This window comes from Rhincodon typus, unplaced genomic scaffold (genome assembly GCF_021869965.1).
Source record: "Rhincodon typus isolate 14 unplaced genomic scaffold, sRhiTyp1.1 hic_rhity00002967, whole genome shotgun sequence".
Lineage (NCBI taxonomy): Eukaryota > Metazoa > Chordata > Chondrichthyes > Orectolobiformes > Rhincodontidae > Rhincodon > Rhincodon typus.
The window spans coordinates 6,265-22,811 of NW_025968605.1; the positions used below are offsets into that span (position 1 = coordinate 6,265).

A 16,547-nucleotide genomic window follows, 5' to 3' on the forward strand; every position below is an offset into this window, starting at 1 on the left:
GAGTGGGAGGCGGATAGAAGATATTTATTTCAAAACCCCCTTCCCCTCCCCCTTTTCTGATGAAGGGTCTAGGCCCGAAACGTCAGCCTCTCTGCTCCTATGATGCTGCTTGGCCTGCTGTGTTCATCCAGCCCTGCACCTTGTTGTCTCGGATTCTCCAGCATCTGCAGTTCCTACTATCTCTGATTCAATTTGGACCCAGCACCGATCCTTGTGGCGCACTGCTGGTCACAGGCCTCCAGTCCAAAAGCAAAATCAATCACCACCAACTTCTGTCTCCTACCTTCAAGCCAATTTTTTTTATCCAAATGATGAGCTCTCCCTGGATTCGATGTGATCTAACTTTGCAAGCCAGTCTACCATGCGGAACCTTGTCAAATGCTTTGCCAAAGTCCTTATAGACAACCTCCACTGCTCTACCTGTATCAATCTTCTTTGTCACTTCTTCAAAAAACTCAATCAAGTCAGTGAGACACAATTTCCCATGCACAAAGCCATGTTGACAATCCCTAACCAGTATTTGTCTTTCCAAATACATGTAAATCCTGTACCTCAGAATTCCCTCCAACAACTTCGGCACCACTGATATCAGGCTCACCGGTCTATAGTTTCCTGGCTTTTCCTCACCACGTTTCTTAAATAATGACACCACATTAGTCACCCTCCAATTTTCTGGCACCTCAACCATGGCTATCAATGATGCAAATATCTCAACAAGGGGCATAACCATCACTTTCCTACCTTCCCACAAAGTTCACGGATACATCTGATCAGGTCTTAGGGATTTGTCCACCTTATGTGTTTTAAGACGTCCAGCACCTCCTCCACTGCTTTTCATCATTTATACAAATGAATTGGATGTGGAAGTATGGTTAGTAAGTTTGCAGATGACACCAAAATTGGTGGTGTAGTGGACAGTGAAGAAGGTTATGTCAGAGTAAAATGGGACCTTGATCAGATAGGCCAACTGACCAAGGAGTGGCAGATGGAGCTTTATGTAAATTAAATTAAATGTGAGATGCTGCATTTTGGTAAGGAAAACCAAGACAGGACTTACACAGTTAATGGTAGTGCCCTGGGTACTGTTTACCAAAGAAAGAAACCTAGGGATGTTGGTGTATAGATCCTTGAAAGTGGAGTTGCAGGTATACAGGGTGACGAAGAAGGTTTATGGCACTGCCTTCATTCGTCATAACATTGAGTATAGAAGTTGGGATGTCATGTTGTGGCTGTACAGGACATTGCTGAGGCCAATTTTAGAATACTTCATACAATTCTGGTCACCCTTTTATAGGAAGGATGTTGTCAAATTTGAGAGAGTGCAGAAAAGATTTACAAGGATGTTGCCGGTACTGGAGGTTTTGAGCTATGGGGAAAGGCTGAATAGGCTGGGGCTTTGTTCCATGGAGCATTGGAGACTGAGGGGTGACCTTATAGAGGTTTATAAAATCATGAGGGGCATGGATAGGGTGAATAGCCAAGATCTTTTTTCCTCAGGTGGAGAAGTCCAAAACTAAAGGGCATAGGTTTAAGGTGAGAGGGGAAAGATTTAATAAGGATCTGAGGGGTAATTTTTTCATGCAGTGGTGCATGTATGGAACAAGCTGCCAGAGGAAGTCGTGGAGGCGGGTACAATTAAAACATTTAAAAGGCATCTGCATGGGAAAATGAATAGGAAGAGTTCAGAGGGTCAGATTGGGATATCTGGTCAGCATGGATGAGTTGGACCAAGGGGTCTGTTTCCGCCCTATGACTCTATGACTCTACAAATCAAATGAAGTTGGATCTACAGCCATTGTTGGATGTACCAGCACCCTTTTAAAAAACATATTTTGGAATTACAAGTTTAAAATGCCGTTGTACTTTATGGTTGTGACCTGTAGACTGCAATGTGTGTTTTGGTTGCAAGAAGATTAATTGGTAATAATCTCCTTACTCATTTTTTGTCAACCTGTAATGTTTAGTGAGAAAAATAAGATTATTAGTAGAATATGTAGTTGTCTGCATGCAACTTAATAATGGTGGCAATTGCTATTTTGAGATAGTGTGGATATCCTTTTGCTGGCATTAATATATTAATGGGCTTAATTTTTCAATTATTGACACTATACATGTTAAAAGTGTCAGGATTTGGAAATTAAATAGAGAGGAGGGTTTAGTGATGGTACATGTTGCTTAAGTCAATTATAGTAAAATTCACCAACAGAACAAAAGGCAATGTTTTGAGTGGAGATAGTAGGAACTGCCGATGCTGGAGAATCTGAGATAACAAGGTGTAGAGCTGGATGAACACAGCAGGCCACGCAGCATCAGAGGAGCAGGAAAGCTGACATTTCGGGTCTCATCAGCTTTCCTGCTTGCTTGGCCTGCTATGTTCATCCAGTTCTACATCTTGTTATCTTTGTTTTGAGTGGAGTTGTTTGAAAATAATCCTTGGCTATTTCTTACCTCTACTTCTGCCTTTACATTTGATGGTGAGCCACATCTATTGTTTTCTTATATAGCATATTTCCTCATTATGTCAGGACATAAATCAAGTGTCCCTACGGGATACCACTATAAACTGGATAATAAGAGATATCTTTTGCAGATGGCCTTTTATATTTTCTGTTACCTGTTTTGGAAAAGTTTCCATGTGTGGGGAAAATCCTAGCTTACACTCAGGGCTGAAGCTAGAAACTCTGTGGGAGTTTCAGCTTAAACCATTTCACCTTCTGCAAATTGTTTTCATTTCTTTACAGTAACATGTTATATAGGTGCAAAAGTGAAAAAGGATGCATGTTCTGAGGATTGACCATGGGTGGGCAGAAATCTTGATTAAAATGTCTTGTCATAATTAAAAATGAACTAGATCTTACAACATTATTGTGTTTGTTTTTATTTTAGGTGTCTCTGGGGCAATACTTGCAAAAGCTGGCAGTACTGTTGTAGATGAATGTAAGAAACTGGGTAAGTTACAAATATAAATGTGTGTGTTTTATAAATATATATGTATATAAAAAATAATGCATGATATTTTAAAAAAACCCTGCAAGATAGAGATTTGAGTACTTTTCGAGTATGCAATTTATGTTGATGATCTTTAATATTCATAAATCTTACTTTCATAAAGGCTGATGGAGCAAGATGCTTCTTTCACTAGTATCAATCATGAGGACATAGCAGTGTGGCTTGAGCATTCAGAATAGATCGGATTAGTCATTTTCTGGTCAGTAGATAAAAGCAAAGTGGATAAGGATAAAGGTCAGTAGATAAACAACTTGGAAGTTGTTGCACCTTTGGCTTCTGCAACCACTGCAGTGAGTAATTGAATAATGAACATACGAAAAGCATAAAGATACAAGTTAGTAGCAGGAGTAGGCTACTGAACACTTGGGCCTACTCCCCCTTTTAATAAGATCCCAGCTAATCTGATTACTTCATTGTCCATCTACCCTGATAACCTTTCACCCCTGATTAAGCCAGCATCTACAGAGAGAGAACAGAAATTGAGGTTAATTTTTCAGAACCTGGAATGTTAACCAACTCTACATAAATGGTGCCTGACCTCTTAAATGCTTCCAACACCTTGTGATTTAATTTGCTACCTGGCTTTCAATTTTAAGCTTGAGACCTACCGGGATCTATTCATATATCCTGTTACAATTCTGGCTTTTTCATGTCCAACAAAAATAATCATCTTCCATTATCAAGTTTAAGTTTCCTCTGGTCGGAAGCAAAATCTCATGCACAAGTTGATCTGGCATAGCATGATCCAATAAAATAAAAAACCCATTTCTTACCTTTGGTTCACAGTTAGATTTTTTCAATGTTCTCACATCATTTCAAAAGATGATTAACTTTAGACCTACCACAGACTTTCAGAGCAAGGAGGCAGCTTTATCATAGGTCATGTCATTTGCCAAAACAAGCTTTAAGCTCAGACAACAGAACATCAACCTCTTCCCCTACCTGGGATGCAACATTTCCCAGGAGGGTGCTTCAGGGATCGATGATCACACAAAAATCGGTAAAACAGTACTAGTCTTTCAGCAGTTGTACATGGTGTAAGCATCCAACATGTCAATATAACACGGAGCTGTGACTCTACATGCTAATAGTGATACTGACCACAGTCTATGCCACCGAAATGTGCAGGAGGATAGAAAAGATGCTGTGTAAGTTGTGTGTCTTTCACCAGCAATATCTACATTAGATGCAGAGCATCCAATGGAGAGACACCATCAATAATGCAGAAGTGCTACACAGGACTAGACAGAGGTACTTGTGGGGGTATCATGCCAGAGAGATCACTGAAAATGGCGGGGTATATATTACCCTCTAGGGTGTATGGCCTGCCAGAATGGCAGATGGGAGAAGCCAATGGCCTAGTGGTACTATTGCTAGACTATTAATCCAGAAATTCAGCTGGGAACCTGAGTTCGAATCCTTGCATGGCAGATAATAGAATTTGATTTCAATAAAAAAAGTCCGGAATTAAGAATCTACTCGTGACCGTGAAACTATTGTCAATTGTCAGGAAAACTTATCTGGCTCACTAATGTCCTTCAGGGAAGGAAATCTGCCATCTTCATCTGGTCTGGGCTTCATGTGACTCCAGACCCACAGCAATGTGGTTGACACGCAACTGCCTCTGAAATGGTCTAGCAAGTCACTCAGTTCAAGGGCAGTTAGGGAAGGGCAATAACTGCTGGCCAACCAGTGATGCCCATGTCCCATGAGCGAGAAAAAAACAGAAGTTGAATGGACACTACCAGATGGTAGAAGAAAAAGATCTGGCTAAAGTCAACCTGAGAAAGTTTTAGAGAGTACTGTCAAGAACAAGATGCTATCTGAACTGGGAAAAAAACGATTACTGTGGAGTAGGGCCAGAAATAGAGAATTGCTGTTCATTGACCCTCCGTGAGACTAGAGAAACTAAGTCAAAATCTAAGTTACGATCTGTTCACATGGAGAGCAGTTTTAAACCAGATAGTGAAAATGTTAAATAGACAAGAAATGAGATGCACTTCTTTTGAAAGCAATATTTTTACAGATATTTCAAACAACTTTAGTTGGAAAGGAGACCTTTTTATGAAACAGCTTCCCTATCCAGCCCAGTTACTGTCTTTTTAGAATTACATATACATTCAGATAGATGAAATCACTTATGCTTCTGCCAATAGATTAGATTTGTAACTATTTCACATCATACATGTTGACACAAGAATGGTGCCTTTTGGATATTCTGAGCCATAAGAAGTGTTACATAAATGCAAGTTTTGTTTTGGTTTAAATGCTCATTGATTTTTCATTACTTTTATTCTTTTATCAATTTGAATTGTGAGCTGGAAGTGACTTGTGGACTTTGGGATATTTTGTGGTAAAAAGAAAAGAATGGACTGAACAAGATTAATTTGTTTTTGAGGTCAGGCCTGGAGGCTATTTGCAGGCTGATTGCTGATTTAAAAGGTTCTAACAGACACAGTGACCCCAAGAAAGAGCATGTGTTTAAAGAAGTTGGATACTACTGAGGTCAGCACCTGGGAATTGGTTCTGGCAAGTCTGAAATAGACCCATTGTTCAAGCAGGTGACACTTTCTTGAATGGCATATGAGGCCTTGTATTAAGTCAATCTATCGGGGTGGAACCAGAATTAAAGTTGGTTTTTGAATGGTGTTTTCTGAGAGATGGTTCTGGGCTGCTGCTAAAATAGCATGAAGATTTGAAAGCTCCCTGCCCAATTTGATATACCAGCTTCTGGAAGCCCAAAGAGTAGAAAGCTGAGTTAGAGCTATTGTTGTCTTTGCCTGGATGAATTGAGAAGGTAACCCTAATCAACATTTCAGAAAAGCAGTCAAGCAGTCTGCATTTATGCCTATGAAACAATACATTATAAAATCCATTTAAATAACTTGACCCAGTTTTAATATTTTCTATTATTTATCTTTTAACTGTGTTTGTTTGTCTTTCTGCCTTTTGTGTGAATGGAGACTGAAAACAAATGTTTCAGGTTGAAAGCACAGACTCTAATCAGCTTACTGTGTTGATTAATTTTCTCTCTGCTATATTTATTGTGTATCTACTAAATAGTTAAGTCTTTACTTTAAGATACAAAACTGGGGTCTAGAAATTAATAACTTGTAAAGATTGGGATTGATTATTCAAAAGTCAGTTTAGGAACTATTTGGAGGTCTTCGACAGTTTAGCTTTACTGTTTTTTGCATATACAGGGGTAGAAAGGCTAATTTGGTTCGGCTGTCTGTCTCTATGTTGTGACATTTCTGTGACAATGAAACTTTCAGAATGCCTATTGACACCATTGTGCAAGCCAATTAATTTAAGGTGGCATGGGAAATATGACACAACAACACAAATATTACTTAGTCAGCAAACAGCAAAGAACACTAGGGCGTTAAATTAAACAGGGAATAGCAAAAAAAAAACTACGAACTGTATTTACAAACTATGGCAGTTTGACTTTGTGACTGAAATGACAGCAACTACTTTGGGTAATAGCAATGTGATATGTGCAATAAAATACAGTAAACGGAGAATTGTTTCATGCAAATTATGCACATAAAATCAATCTCAATTATATATTATGTCATGTGTGAAAGGAGAATAAGTATTTTCTGAGTCTGCAGTTGTAGAAATTGTTAGAATGCATTATTAAGATTTCACAGATAGAGCATATAAAATTAACTCTTCCTTAAACTTTGCGCCTATGTCTTTTTTTAGGTTCTCAACCAAATGATGGTGTTGTTGTTACCAGTGCTGGCAAGCTTACCTGTGATTACATCATACATATGGTCGGTCAAAACAATCCAGTTATGATAACTGCCTCTGTAGAAAAAGTATTGCAGGAATGTGAAAAATATCAGATCACAACTGTATCATTCCCTGCTCTAGGAACAGGTAACTACTGTAAGACTAGAAATATTTCCATTTGTTTATCAATTTATTCTTCTACACTTATTGACTCCTCTCCAACAATGTTTCTTGCTGTTGTGATACGGTTCCATGAGGACCACTCTGCCTCAAGGACTTCTCCCAAATGATCATTATTCATGTTTGCTTCTGGACAGTGGATGTCATCTGGTTATTCAGCTTCAGTGATATCACAGCCATGCATCATGCTTTCCTAATTCAGCACACTGCCTTTACCCTATGTGTTGTCCTCATTTTCAATTGGGTGAAAAAACTGGGGTAAATTTTCACTACTCCAGCCCAAGGATATTGTGACCACTGTTAGTGTCCCCATCTGCTGCCTTGATGAGATTAACTAAACAAGTGAAGATAGGAGGTAAAATACCAATAGACAGTTAGATCAATATGGCTCTATTTATGTTGGTATCTGATTACTAATGTCACTTTCTCATTATATACATCTTTCAGACCACTTTTTTTTGTAATGACTTGTTCATTGGACAAAATGTATCATGCCATGAGCTGCTTGCCCAGTATTTGCTGCTCATTGCTCAGTATTAAACAGTCATTAGATCTTCCAACATTGGTGTCTCACTGATTGTGATACCATGATAGCACCCAGCAATCTGACTTAAATAATTTCTGATGAAGGGTCTAGGCCCGAAACGTCAGCCTCTCTGCTCCTATGATGCTGCTTGGCCTGCTGTGTTCATCCAGCCCTGCACCTTGTTGTCTCGGATTCTCCAGCATCTGCAGTTCCTACTATCTCTGACTTAAATAACTGGTGGCTTATATGTCTGGTTAACCAAAGTGAAATGGGGAACCTAACACCTCCAGAGCCCAACCCTCCGCCGGCTCTGCATCATTCACGCAATATATTCTTAAAACACAAATAACCTAATTGGACAGAACAGATAGCAAGAACTGAAGGTGCTGGAGTAAGAGACAACACAGTGTGGAGCTGGAGGAACACAGCAGGCCAGGCAGCATCAGAGGGAGCAGGAAAGTTGATGTTTTGGGTTGGGACCCTTCTTCAGAAAGCAAGTGCAGTGGCCACTCTGTAGCACCAAGTGATTCAAGGAGGTGGGAGTTGCCTGATTGGTGCCAGTGAATAAGGCAGGCATCCAGCATGTTGTCACCTGCTGTTGCCTTGCTAATGATGACAACCGGCATGTCAAAATGTCATGGTTGGAAATCAGGGCAATCGGGTTGAATTGAAGCAGTGCACATTACATGAGGATCTAATAACTTTCACCATCACAAGAGGAACTTTGTCTTTGGGTGAACCCAACAGCTAACACACCAGATAAAAACCAAAAGAACTGCAGATACTGTAAATCAGGAACAAAAACAAAGTTGCTGGAAAAGCTCAGCAGGTCTGGCAGCATCTGTGAAGAAGAAAACAGAGTTAACGTTTCGGGTCCGGTGACCCCTCCTCAGAACTTCCTAACACACCAGATTGTTCAGGTTCATCACAATCAGCTTTAACATTGCAATCACAAACACCACAGCTTCTAATGAAGTGTAATGCGTTATTAATTTGCAGTGCACAGTCCCCATTTCCCACTTCTGATTGGACTTTGAAAATGTCAAACTTTGCCAGAAACATTTGGGTCCTGAGAAGCATTCTGAGACTCTAATTATCAAACTGTGCCTGCACAGGTATTTGAAAACCTAGCAAACTTACAGCTTGGACTGGCCAGTAGAGCTGTACAACATCATAAATGTCAGTGAGAACAGGGGATATAAGACATCATTAAATCAGAAAAAAAATGTTACGCTGAGTTAATTTTGTTTAAAAAAGTCTAAAGCAATTGATTGCAGTAATAATAATAAATAACTAAATTGGTTTCAAAAGTAGTATTTAAATGAATGTAATACTGATAACAAAAACAATATTTTGAGCAAAGACATGACTAACAGTGATTTTGATGACTTTCTGGTTTCAGTCCATTTTAATTTCATTTTGCTAAGACATTGTCCTTTTGCAGGTATGGGAGGAATGAATCCACAGGACACTATGGAAAGCATGTTGATGGGATTTGAAAATCATTTGTCACGAAATAAGCCATCCAGTATTAAACTTGTTTACATCGTTGTCTACCAATCTAACGTGTATAATATTTTTATTGACATCTTGCTACAAAAATCACAACAGGTAGGAGGAGGTTTAATATTTGGTACAACACTTTGCAGCATTATAATAAAATCAAAGAGTGGGGCTTTTAATATGAAGTGTGTGGAATTTACACATTCTCTTCCTTCCCCTACCCGGCAAGGATACACATCCCAGCCAATGGGGTTATGTGGGCCCAATGTGGTCTTTAAATTCTAGGGCTTGAGTTGGTGAGCTCTGATAGATTTTTCACTAAGCAAAGCTTTGGGAACAGGAGACAGGACCAGAAGACGCCACAGAAAGGTAGATTTTTAATAGTAATTGGAACTTTATAATAGGTCATGAGAGTCAGAAGTGTTTCTTTACAGTCCCAGAACCTTCATTTTCCTCTGACCTGGGCATTTACTTTCCTTCAGCAGGTTTCCCTTTTATAGCACAGACTCCTTGAATTACAGGTCATCCCAAAGACCCCAGTGACAGCAGTGTGGTGCCTGATTTTAACTGCCATACTAGTCAGGAAATAAGAAAGTTACTGAGGCCAGATCGTTAAAATCAGCTGCTTCCCAACAGCCCCACCTTTGCCACTTGAGAGTTAAAACCCATCCTGTAGCTCTGTATGCTTAACTCTGTTGGTCAGAAAGAATCACAATGGAGAGAAAGAAAAGTAATCCTAACATTTCTAATGTTCACCAATCTTTATTTCAGAAAGTCAACTCAGTAGAAGTAAACATTGGCAAAATAAAATTGGTAGCTGCTCAAGGTGACATCACAGCAGAACAAACTGACGCAATTGTAAACTGTACAAATGTCAACCTTAATCGAAACAGTGGTGAGTGCCAATGTTTGGTCACACATCTGTTTTTTTAACAACTATTAGTTGCATTATTGATGACCCTGTTACCGTATTATAACAGCTCAAAATTCTTGACATAATAAAAAAATGCTATGCATAGGATTATCTCAGGCCCAGGACACATCATCTCATCTCCTCAGGATAGTGTCTTAGGCCCTACCATCTTCAGCTGCTTCATCAATGTCCCTTCACCCTACAATTAAGTCAGAAGTGAGGATGTTTATTGATGATTGCGTGATGTTGAGCACCATTCATGACTCCCCAGATACTCATGTAGTCCATATGCAGCAAGACCTGGACAATATCCAAGTTTGGGATGATTAGTGGTAAGTAACATTTGCACCAGACAAGTACCAGGCAATGGCCATTTCTATCTCCAACGAGAAAAAAATCTAACCCTCAAATTAACATCACCGAATCCCACTATCAGTATTCTGGGGTTGGAGGCTACCATTGACCAGAAACTGAACTGGTCTAATCATATAAATACTGTGGCTACAAGAGCAGGTCAGAGGCTAGGGATTCGGTGATGGGTAACTCACCTCCTGTCTCCCCAGTGCCTGTCAATTATTTACAAGGCACAAGTCATGAGAATAATGGAATATTCCACAATTGCCTGGATGAGTACAGCTCGGATAGTGAGAGTATGGTGCTAATAATTTCGACGGGTTTTTGTTTTAAATAAATCTGTTCAGGGTTGCTATTACACTCCTCCAAAGTAGATGGGAATTAAACCTAGGCCCCTACCACTGCACTACACAAACAGTTAGTTGTATTTTTTCCCCCTTTATTTTCTAATCAGTCTGTTCAGAGATGTTATCTCGCAATTCTGGAGGAGGTGGAACTTGAACCCAGCCCTCCTGGTTTAGAGGAAGGGACACTACCACTATGCTACAAGATCCTGTATAGTTGGCTCTGTTTATTTTCGAATCAATCTGTTCAGAGATGTTATTACACACCTCTAGAGTAGGTGGGAATTGAAATCAGGCCTTCACAGCCCAGAAATAGGGATATGCCATTGTGCCACAAGAGGCCACATAGTTAGTTGTATCAGTCAAGGTTAAGGATGTGTTGCTGGAGGATATTGATTGGATGATTGAGTTCATGTTAAGAAGCACTTAGTGTCATGGCATAAGCCAAGCTATGAGATGTATACCTGTAATAATAAATTTATAGCAAATAGAATATTGTAGCTGTGAATAAATGTATAGCAAATAAAGATTTGACCTCTTCCTTAACTGACTGGTTATCGGGTGTATAGAACAGACTCCATATTGTGGCTTTTCACCTGCAAGCTGTGAATTACATCTCCCATTTCTGCTGTCTTTTTGTCCTTTATGCAAGGAAAGTGAACCAAAAGAATAAATAAGTCTTACTTCAATTGATGAGAAATTTATTTACACAACAAAATGTTGTGAACCTGGAATTCTCTACCCAGAAGGTTGTGGATCCTCCATCACTGATTCTACATCCTGATCTTCTGGGTTAAGCTCCATCTCACCACTGCCTTTGACACATGCTTTATTATAAGGGCTGAGCTTAGCTATGAACATCCCATCTTCCTAACCTCAACCTTAACTTGTGACATGGTAACCCTCAGGTTAAACCACTATCAGTAGTCTCTCTAACTGTCTAATGTGAGAGTAGCCCTATGGTCGTCTGGCAACTTTACTTTTCATTATAAGGGCTACTGCACCTCCTGTTCCATTTTGTTTCTTTTTTTCTAGAAGTCAGACATCCTAAAATATTTAGTTCCCCTCTTTGATCAGGAAAAGGTGCTAGATCAAAACCATTTATCGTTTTGCATCATTATTTGTTGCTATTGTGAATGCCGGCTTCTAGTTATGAATGTTTTATATGTTCCGATAAAGCACTTCTAACTTTTAGTTTTTTGCCGTATTTCCCTGTTGTGGCCGTGGTCAGTAATACACTTCAAGCACAAACTCCTTAATTTTATTTCAAATCACTACACTACAAGTTTGAATTTTCAGACTTATGAAATGACTCCTATTTGAACCCACCCCTTATTTATTTGTAACCTTATCTCCCACCTCCATATGTGATTTGCCAGTACTTTAGTTCCAACCAAGTTTAAGTTGAGTCCATCTCAATAGGACAACTTCCTCTTTCTGCTGCATTGGTGACTGCCCCATGAACTGACATGGTAAATCTGATTTAGCTGATACATATCTTCAGTACAAAAGTTGAGCTTTTTGTTAAATTGGAAGAGTATATTATTGCCAATAACTAACTTTTCTACCTTACAGGAGTTTCTGGTGCTATCTTAAAAGCAGCTGGACAGTCAGTAGTGGATGAATGTAGTCAACTAGGTGAGTAACTGTTGGGCATCTTCCTCTTTGGTGAGACGGAATGCAGGCTCAGAATGAAGTTTGGTTTACCGGAAGGATAAAGGATTTTCCAGTCACTTGTCAGAAAATGATAAGTCGATACCAGCCTCAAAGTTCAGAAAGTACAAAAAAAATGTTTTAAGGTAATTTAGTTGAGCTGTAATAGAAACCCAGAAACATGAAAAACCGAAGCAAGAGTAGTCCAGTTGGCCCATCGAGCCTGCTGCACCGTTCCATATGATCGTGGCTGATCCTCTATCCCAAAGCTATACTCCCACTCTCTTCCCCTATCCCTTGACTTCTTTAGCTTCTAGAAACCTATCTATTTCTTTCTTAAGTATATTCAGTGACTTCACCTTCGCAGTCTTCTGTGGTAGAGAATTCCATAGGTTCGCCTCTCGCTGAGTGAAGAAATTTCTGCTCATCTTAGCTCAAAATGACCTGTTACCTATCCTGTTCTGCCACCACAGTATCTCAGTATATCCTGGGGTATCCCAGTAGTGGCGAGAACTTCTGGCAAGTGGGAGGGTCGGGCTAATGTTGGACGAGAGGGCGCTACAGGGGCAGGACATGTACTTCATGAGTAGAGTCTGGAATGATCCCGTGAAAAAGCTTGCTTGTCCTCATAGAGAAAAATCCTCCACAAAACACGATGAAGATGACAATTAGACAAAATATAGAAGATTCAGCCTGTGTATTCCATTAATGATGATGAAATAGCAAAGGATATAGGTAAAAGAGATCTGGAAGTTTAGGATAACAATCTGGAAACCCAGACGATGGAACGTGGGTTCAAATAACACCATGGCAGCTGGTGGAACTTCAATCCAATTCATAAATAAATCCGGATTTAAAAGCTACCCTTAGTAATGGTGACCATGAATTACCAACAATTCTTGTAAAAATAAATCTGGTTCACTAATGTCCTTTAAGGAATGAAATTGGCCATCCGTACCTGGATTGACGTACGTGAGACTCCAGATCCACAATGATGTGGTTAACTCTTGACACCCTCTGAAATGACCTGAACAAAATACTCAGTTTAATGACAACGAGGGATGGATAAAAAATGCTGGCCTTGCCAATAATTCCATGAAAGAATAAAGAAAGAATAAAGTTTGCAGATGACACCGAAATTGGTTTTATAGTGGACAGCAAGAAAGGTTACTTCAGAGAACAACAGGACCTTGATCAGATGGGCAAATGGGCCAATGAGTGACAGATGGAGTTTAATTCAGATAAATGTGAGGTGATGCATTTTGGAAAGGAAAATCAAGGCAGGACGTATACACTTAATGGTAGGGTCACGGGGAGTATTGCTGATCAAGGAGACTTTGGGGTGCAGGTTCATGGTTCCTTGAAAGTGGAATCGCAGGTAGACGAGGTAGTGAAGAAGACATTTGGCACACTTGCCTTTATTGGTCAGTGCATTGAGTATAGGAGTGGGGAGGTCAAGTTGCGGCTGTACAGGACATTGGTTAGGCCACTTTTGGAATGCTGTGTGCAATTATGATCTCCCTGCTATAGGAAGGATGTTGTGAAATCTGAAAGGATTCAGAAAAGATTTACAGAGGATGTTGCCAGGGTTGGGGGGTTTGAGCTATAGGGAGAGGCTTTATAAGCTGGGGCTGTTTTCCCTGGAGCATCAGAGGCTGAGGGGTGACCTTATAGAGGTTTATAAAGTCATGAGGGGAATGGATAGGATAAACAGTCTTTTTTCCAGGGTAGGGGAGTCCAAAACTAGAGGGCAGAGGATCAAGGTGAGAGGAGAAAATTTAAAAGGAACCTAAGGGGCAACTTTTTCACATAGAGTGGGGTGTGTGTATGGAATGACCTGTTGGAGGAAGTGGTGGAAACTGGTACAATTACAATATTTAAAAGGCATCTGGATGGATGCATGAATAGGAAGGGCAAATGTGACTAGATTAATTTGGGATATCTGGTTGGCATGGACGAGTTGGACCAAAGTGTCTGTGTCTGTGCTGTACATCTCTATGACTCTATAACTCTAAATAAGAAAACAATCATGTTCAAACAAAGGACAGCAGCAAGTGGAGAAATAAGTCAGAGGAAGTCAAGATCAACCTGTACACCTGTAGTGGGCATACTGCCGCATAGTGTTAGCTTGGGCTGAAGCACAAGAGTTACATTCAAGAGTTGGAGACACAAGGCTAATTTCAAGTGTCAGGCATGGAACTGTGACACTGTGAAAGGAGGCACACGGACAGGAATAGGCCATTCAGCCCCTCGGGCCTGTTCACCATTCAATGAGATCATGGCTGATCTGTAGCCTCACTCCATAGACATGCCTTTGCCCCATATTCCTTAAAAGCTTTGCTTAATGAAAGTGTATCTGTCTCCAATTTAAAATTAACAGCATATCTAACTTCAGTTGCCATTTGTGGAAGAGATTACAAACGCTTGTGTGTAGAATTGTTTCCTACTATCTCTTCTGAACTGCCTGGCCCTATCTCAGACTATGACCCCAGTTTTAGAATCTCCAACCAGTGGAAATAGTTTGTCTTTAGCCACCCTGTCTTTTCCTATTAACGTCTTAGAAGTGTTACTATAGTGGGATGGACGCTTGGAAATACCAATTCAAGAACAGTACTTAAAATGAATGTGCAAGAATAAGACAAGGAGAGGCAGTTTCAAACTATTCTGAGGTAAATTTAGAACAGAGATCAAAAATTTCTCCTTTACACAAATAATGATCAATGGAAAAGACTTCTGGATAAAGTAATAAAGCCACTAAGAATCATACTATTTATGAAATAATTGCGTGCTGGAGTAGGGAGGCTTTCGAGTTATTCTGATTGGATGAGTTTTAGAGGATCAGAGTGGCCATTCTCACCTGTGACAAATTTGCAAGATGCTGGCTATCACATACTTTTAACAAAAGTGTCGATCAGCTTTAGAATTTATAGCATGAGGTTAATTGTGTGCCTCTAACTAGTTGTTGAATTGTTGACAGTGGTCACAGCTTTCATTTCAAACATTTTTTTTCCTGCTGTAGGTGTCCAAAACGACGATAGCATTGTAAGCACAAAAGCAGGAAACCTTCGAGTAAAGTACATCATACATTTGGCAGGCTGGCTTAAAGCACAAAATACAAAAGGATCTTTAATCAAAGTTCTGAAGGAATGTGAAAACCTAAAAATAAGTTCAGTGTCTTTCCCAGCAGTGGGAACAGGTAGGTTCTGGTACAATATGTATGTGTTATTTAAATACCTTTATTTTAATATGTTACAGAAAGCATGCAGGTAAGGTGATCCAATAACTTGAAGATGATACTATTTCAGACCCCGGTATAAAGTATGAGCTTGAAACAATTCTGATGAGAATTACACTCAAGCTTCCTGCTGATTGTGTGTTTATTTTTTTTACATGGAAATTTCAGCAAGTCATTTATAAGATATCCCTCACCAAATTATTAATGCACTTAACTGAATTGTGTTGACAGTTCCCAGGGAAACGTCTATGAGAGATAGACCCAGCCTTTATGAAAATTCTGTTTTCTCTAAAAAAGATAATAATGCATTCTGAAATTAAACTTCCAAAAGAGCTGATACCTGGTTCAAGCAAGACATTCCTTCTACACAGTATTTGAAAGACTGCTTCCCCAATTGTAATTTGAGTCACGTATTATTACAAATTGCACTCTCTTTGGTTAGATAGGTTTATTGGGCATCATAAGATTGTAGGGATATGTGTAATGATTACAAGGTTTCACACCTCATAGACAGGTCTCTGGTTAGTACCTTTTAAAGCTAAACACTCCAGAACCAGTGCACATTTCTCAATGCTGGTTCACTTGGTCCTCATAATGCAACCTCTGGTGGTGTGCGTTTCTACATGTTTCCAACAGCACCTCGCCCCATCTAGCCTGGGAATCAACTTATCCCCAGGTTAAACCTTCCCTCTGTTGCAAAAGCAATTCCCCGATTCCATCTACTATTATAATCATTCACTAGATTATGAAGATTCCTAGCATTTGCAGGTTTTCCAATCATGATGACCCTTTGTATAAGCCAGGGTGTGATTGTTAGAGTCAGTATCTTTAATTCAATTCCGTTTACTATAGGTAGTCTAGTTCCAGCATTAATAGATTTGCTTACAATATATGCATTCAAGTTCTCCTATCCATTTATCAGTATTTTCAGTTATGTGATACAACTGAATTTAACTGACTATTAATTAATCTGATATTAGGAACTGCAGATGCTGGAGAATCTGAGATAACAAGGTGCAGAGCTGGATGAACACAGCAGGCCAAGCAGCATCAGAGGAGCAGGAAAGCTGACGTTTTGGGTCTAGGCCC

At 39.6% G+C, this 16,547-nt stretch overlaps 1 protein-coding gene across 1 annotated transcript in view; it reads left to right on the plus strand.

The window, feature by feature from the left end:
• Nucleotides 1–15,419, plus strand: part of LOC109936559 (protein mono-ADP-ribosyltransferase PARP14-like) — a gene marked incomplete at both ends in the record, with an annotated part of 20,862 nt that extends 5,443 nt beyond the window's left edge. The window contains 6 exons of the mRNA XM_048593498.1: nt 2,887–2,949; nt 6,721–6,897; nt 8,901–9,067; nt 9,731–9,854; nt 12,146–12,208; nt 15,243–15,419. Of these exons, the coding sequence (XP_048449455.1) occupies nt 2,887–2,949; nt 6,721–6,897; nt 8,901–9,067; nt 9,731–9,854; nt 12,146–12,208; nt 15,243–15,419 (771 nt within the window). The remainder of the gene's footprint in view (nt 1–2,886; nt 2,950–6,720; nt 6,898–8,900; nt 9,068–9,730; nt 9,855–12,145; nt 12,209–15,242) is intronic.
• Nucleotides 15,420–16,547: the final 1,128 nt, after the last annotated feature.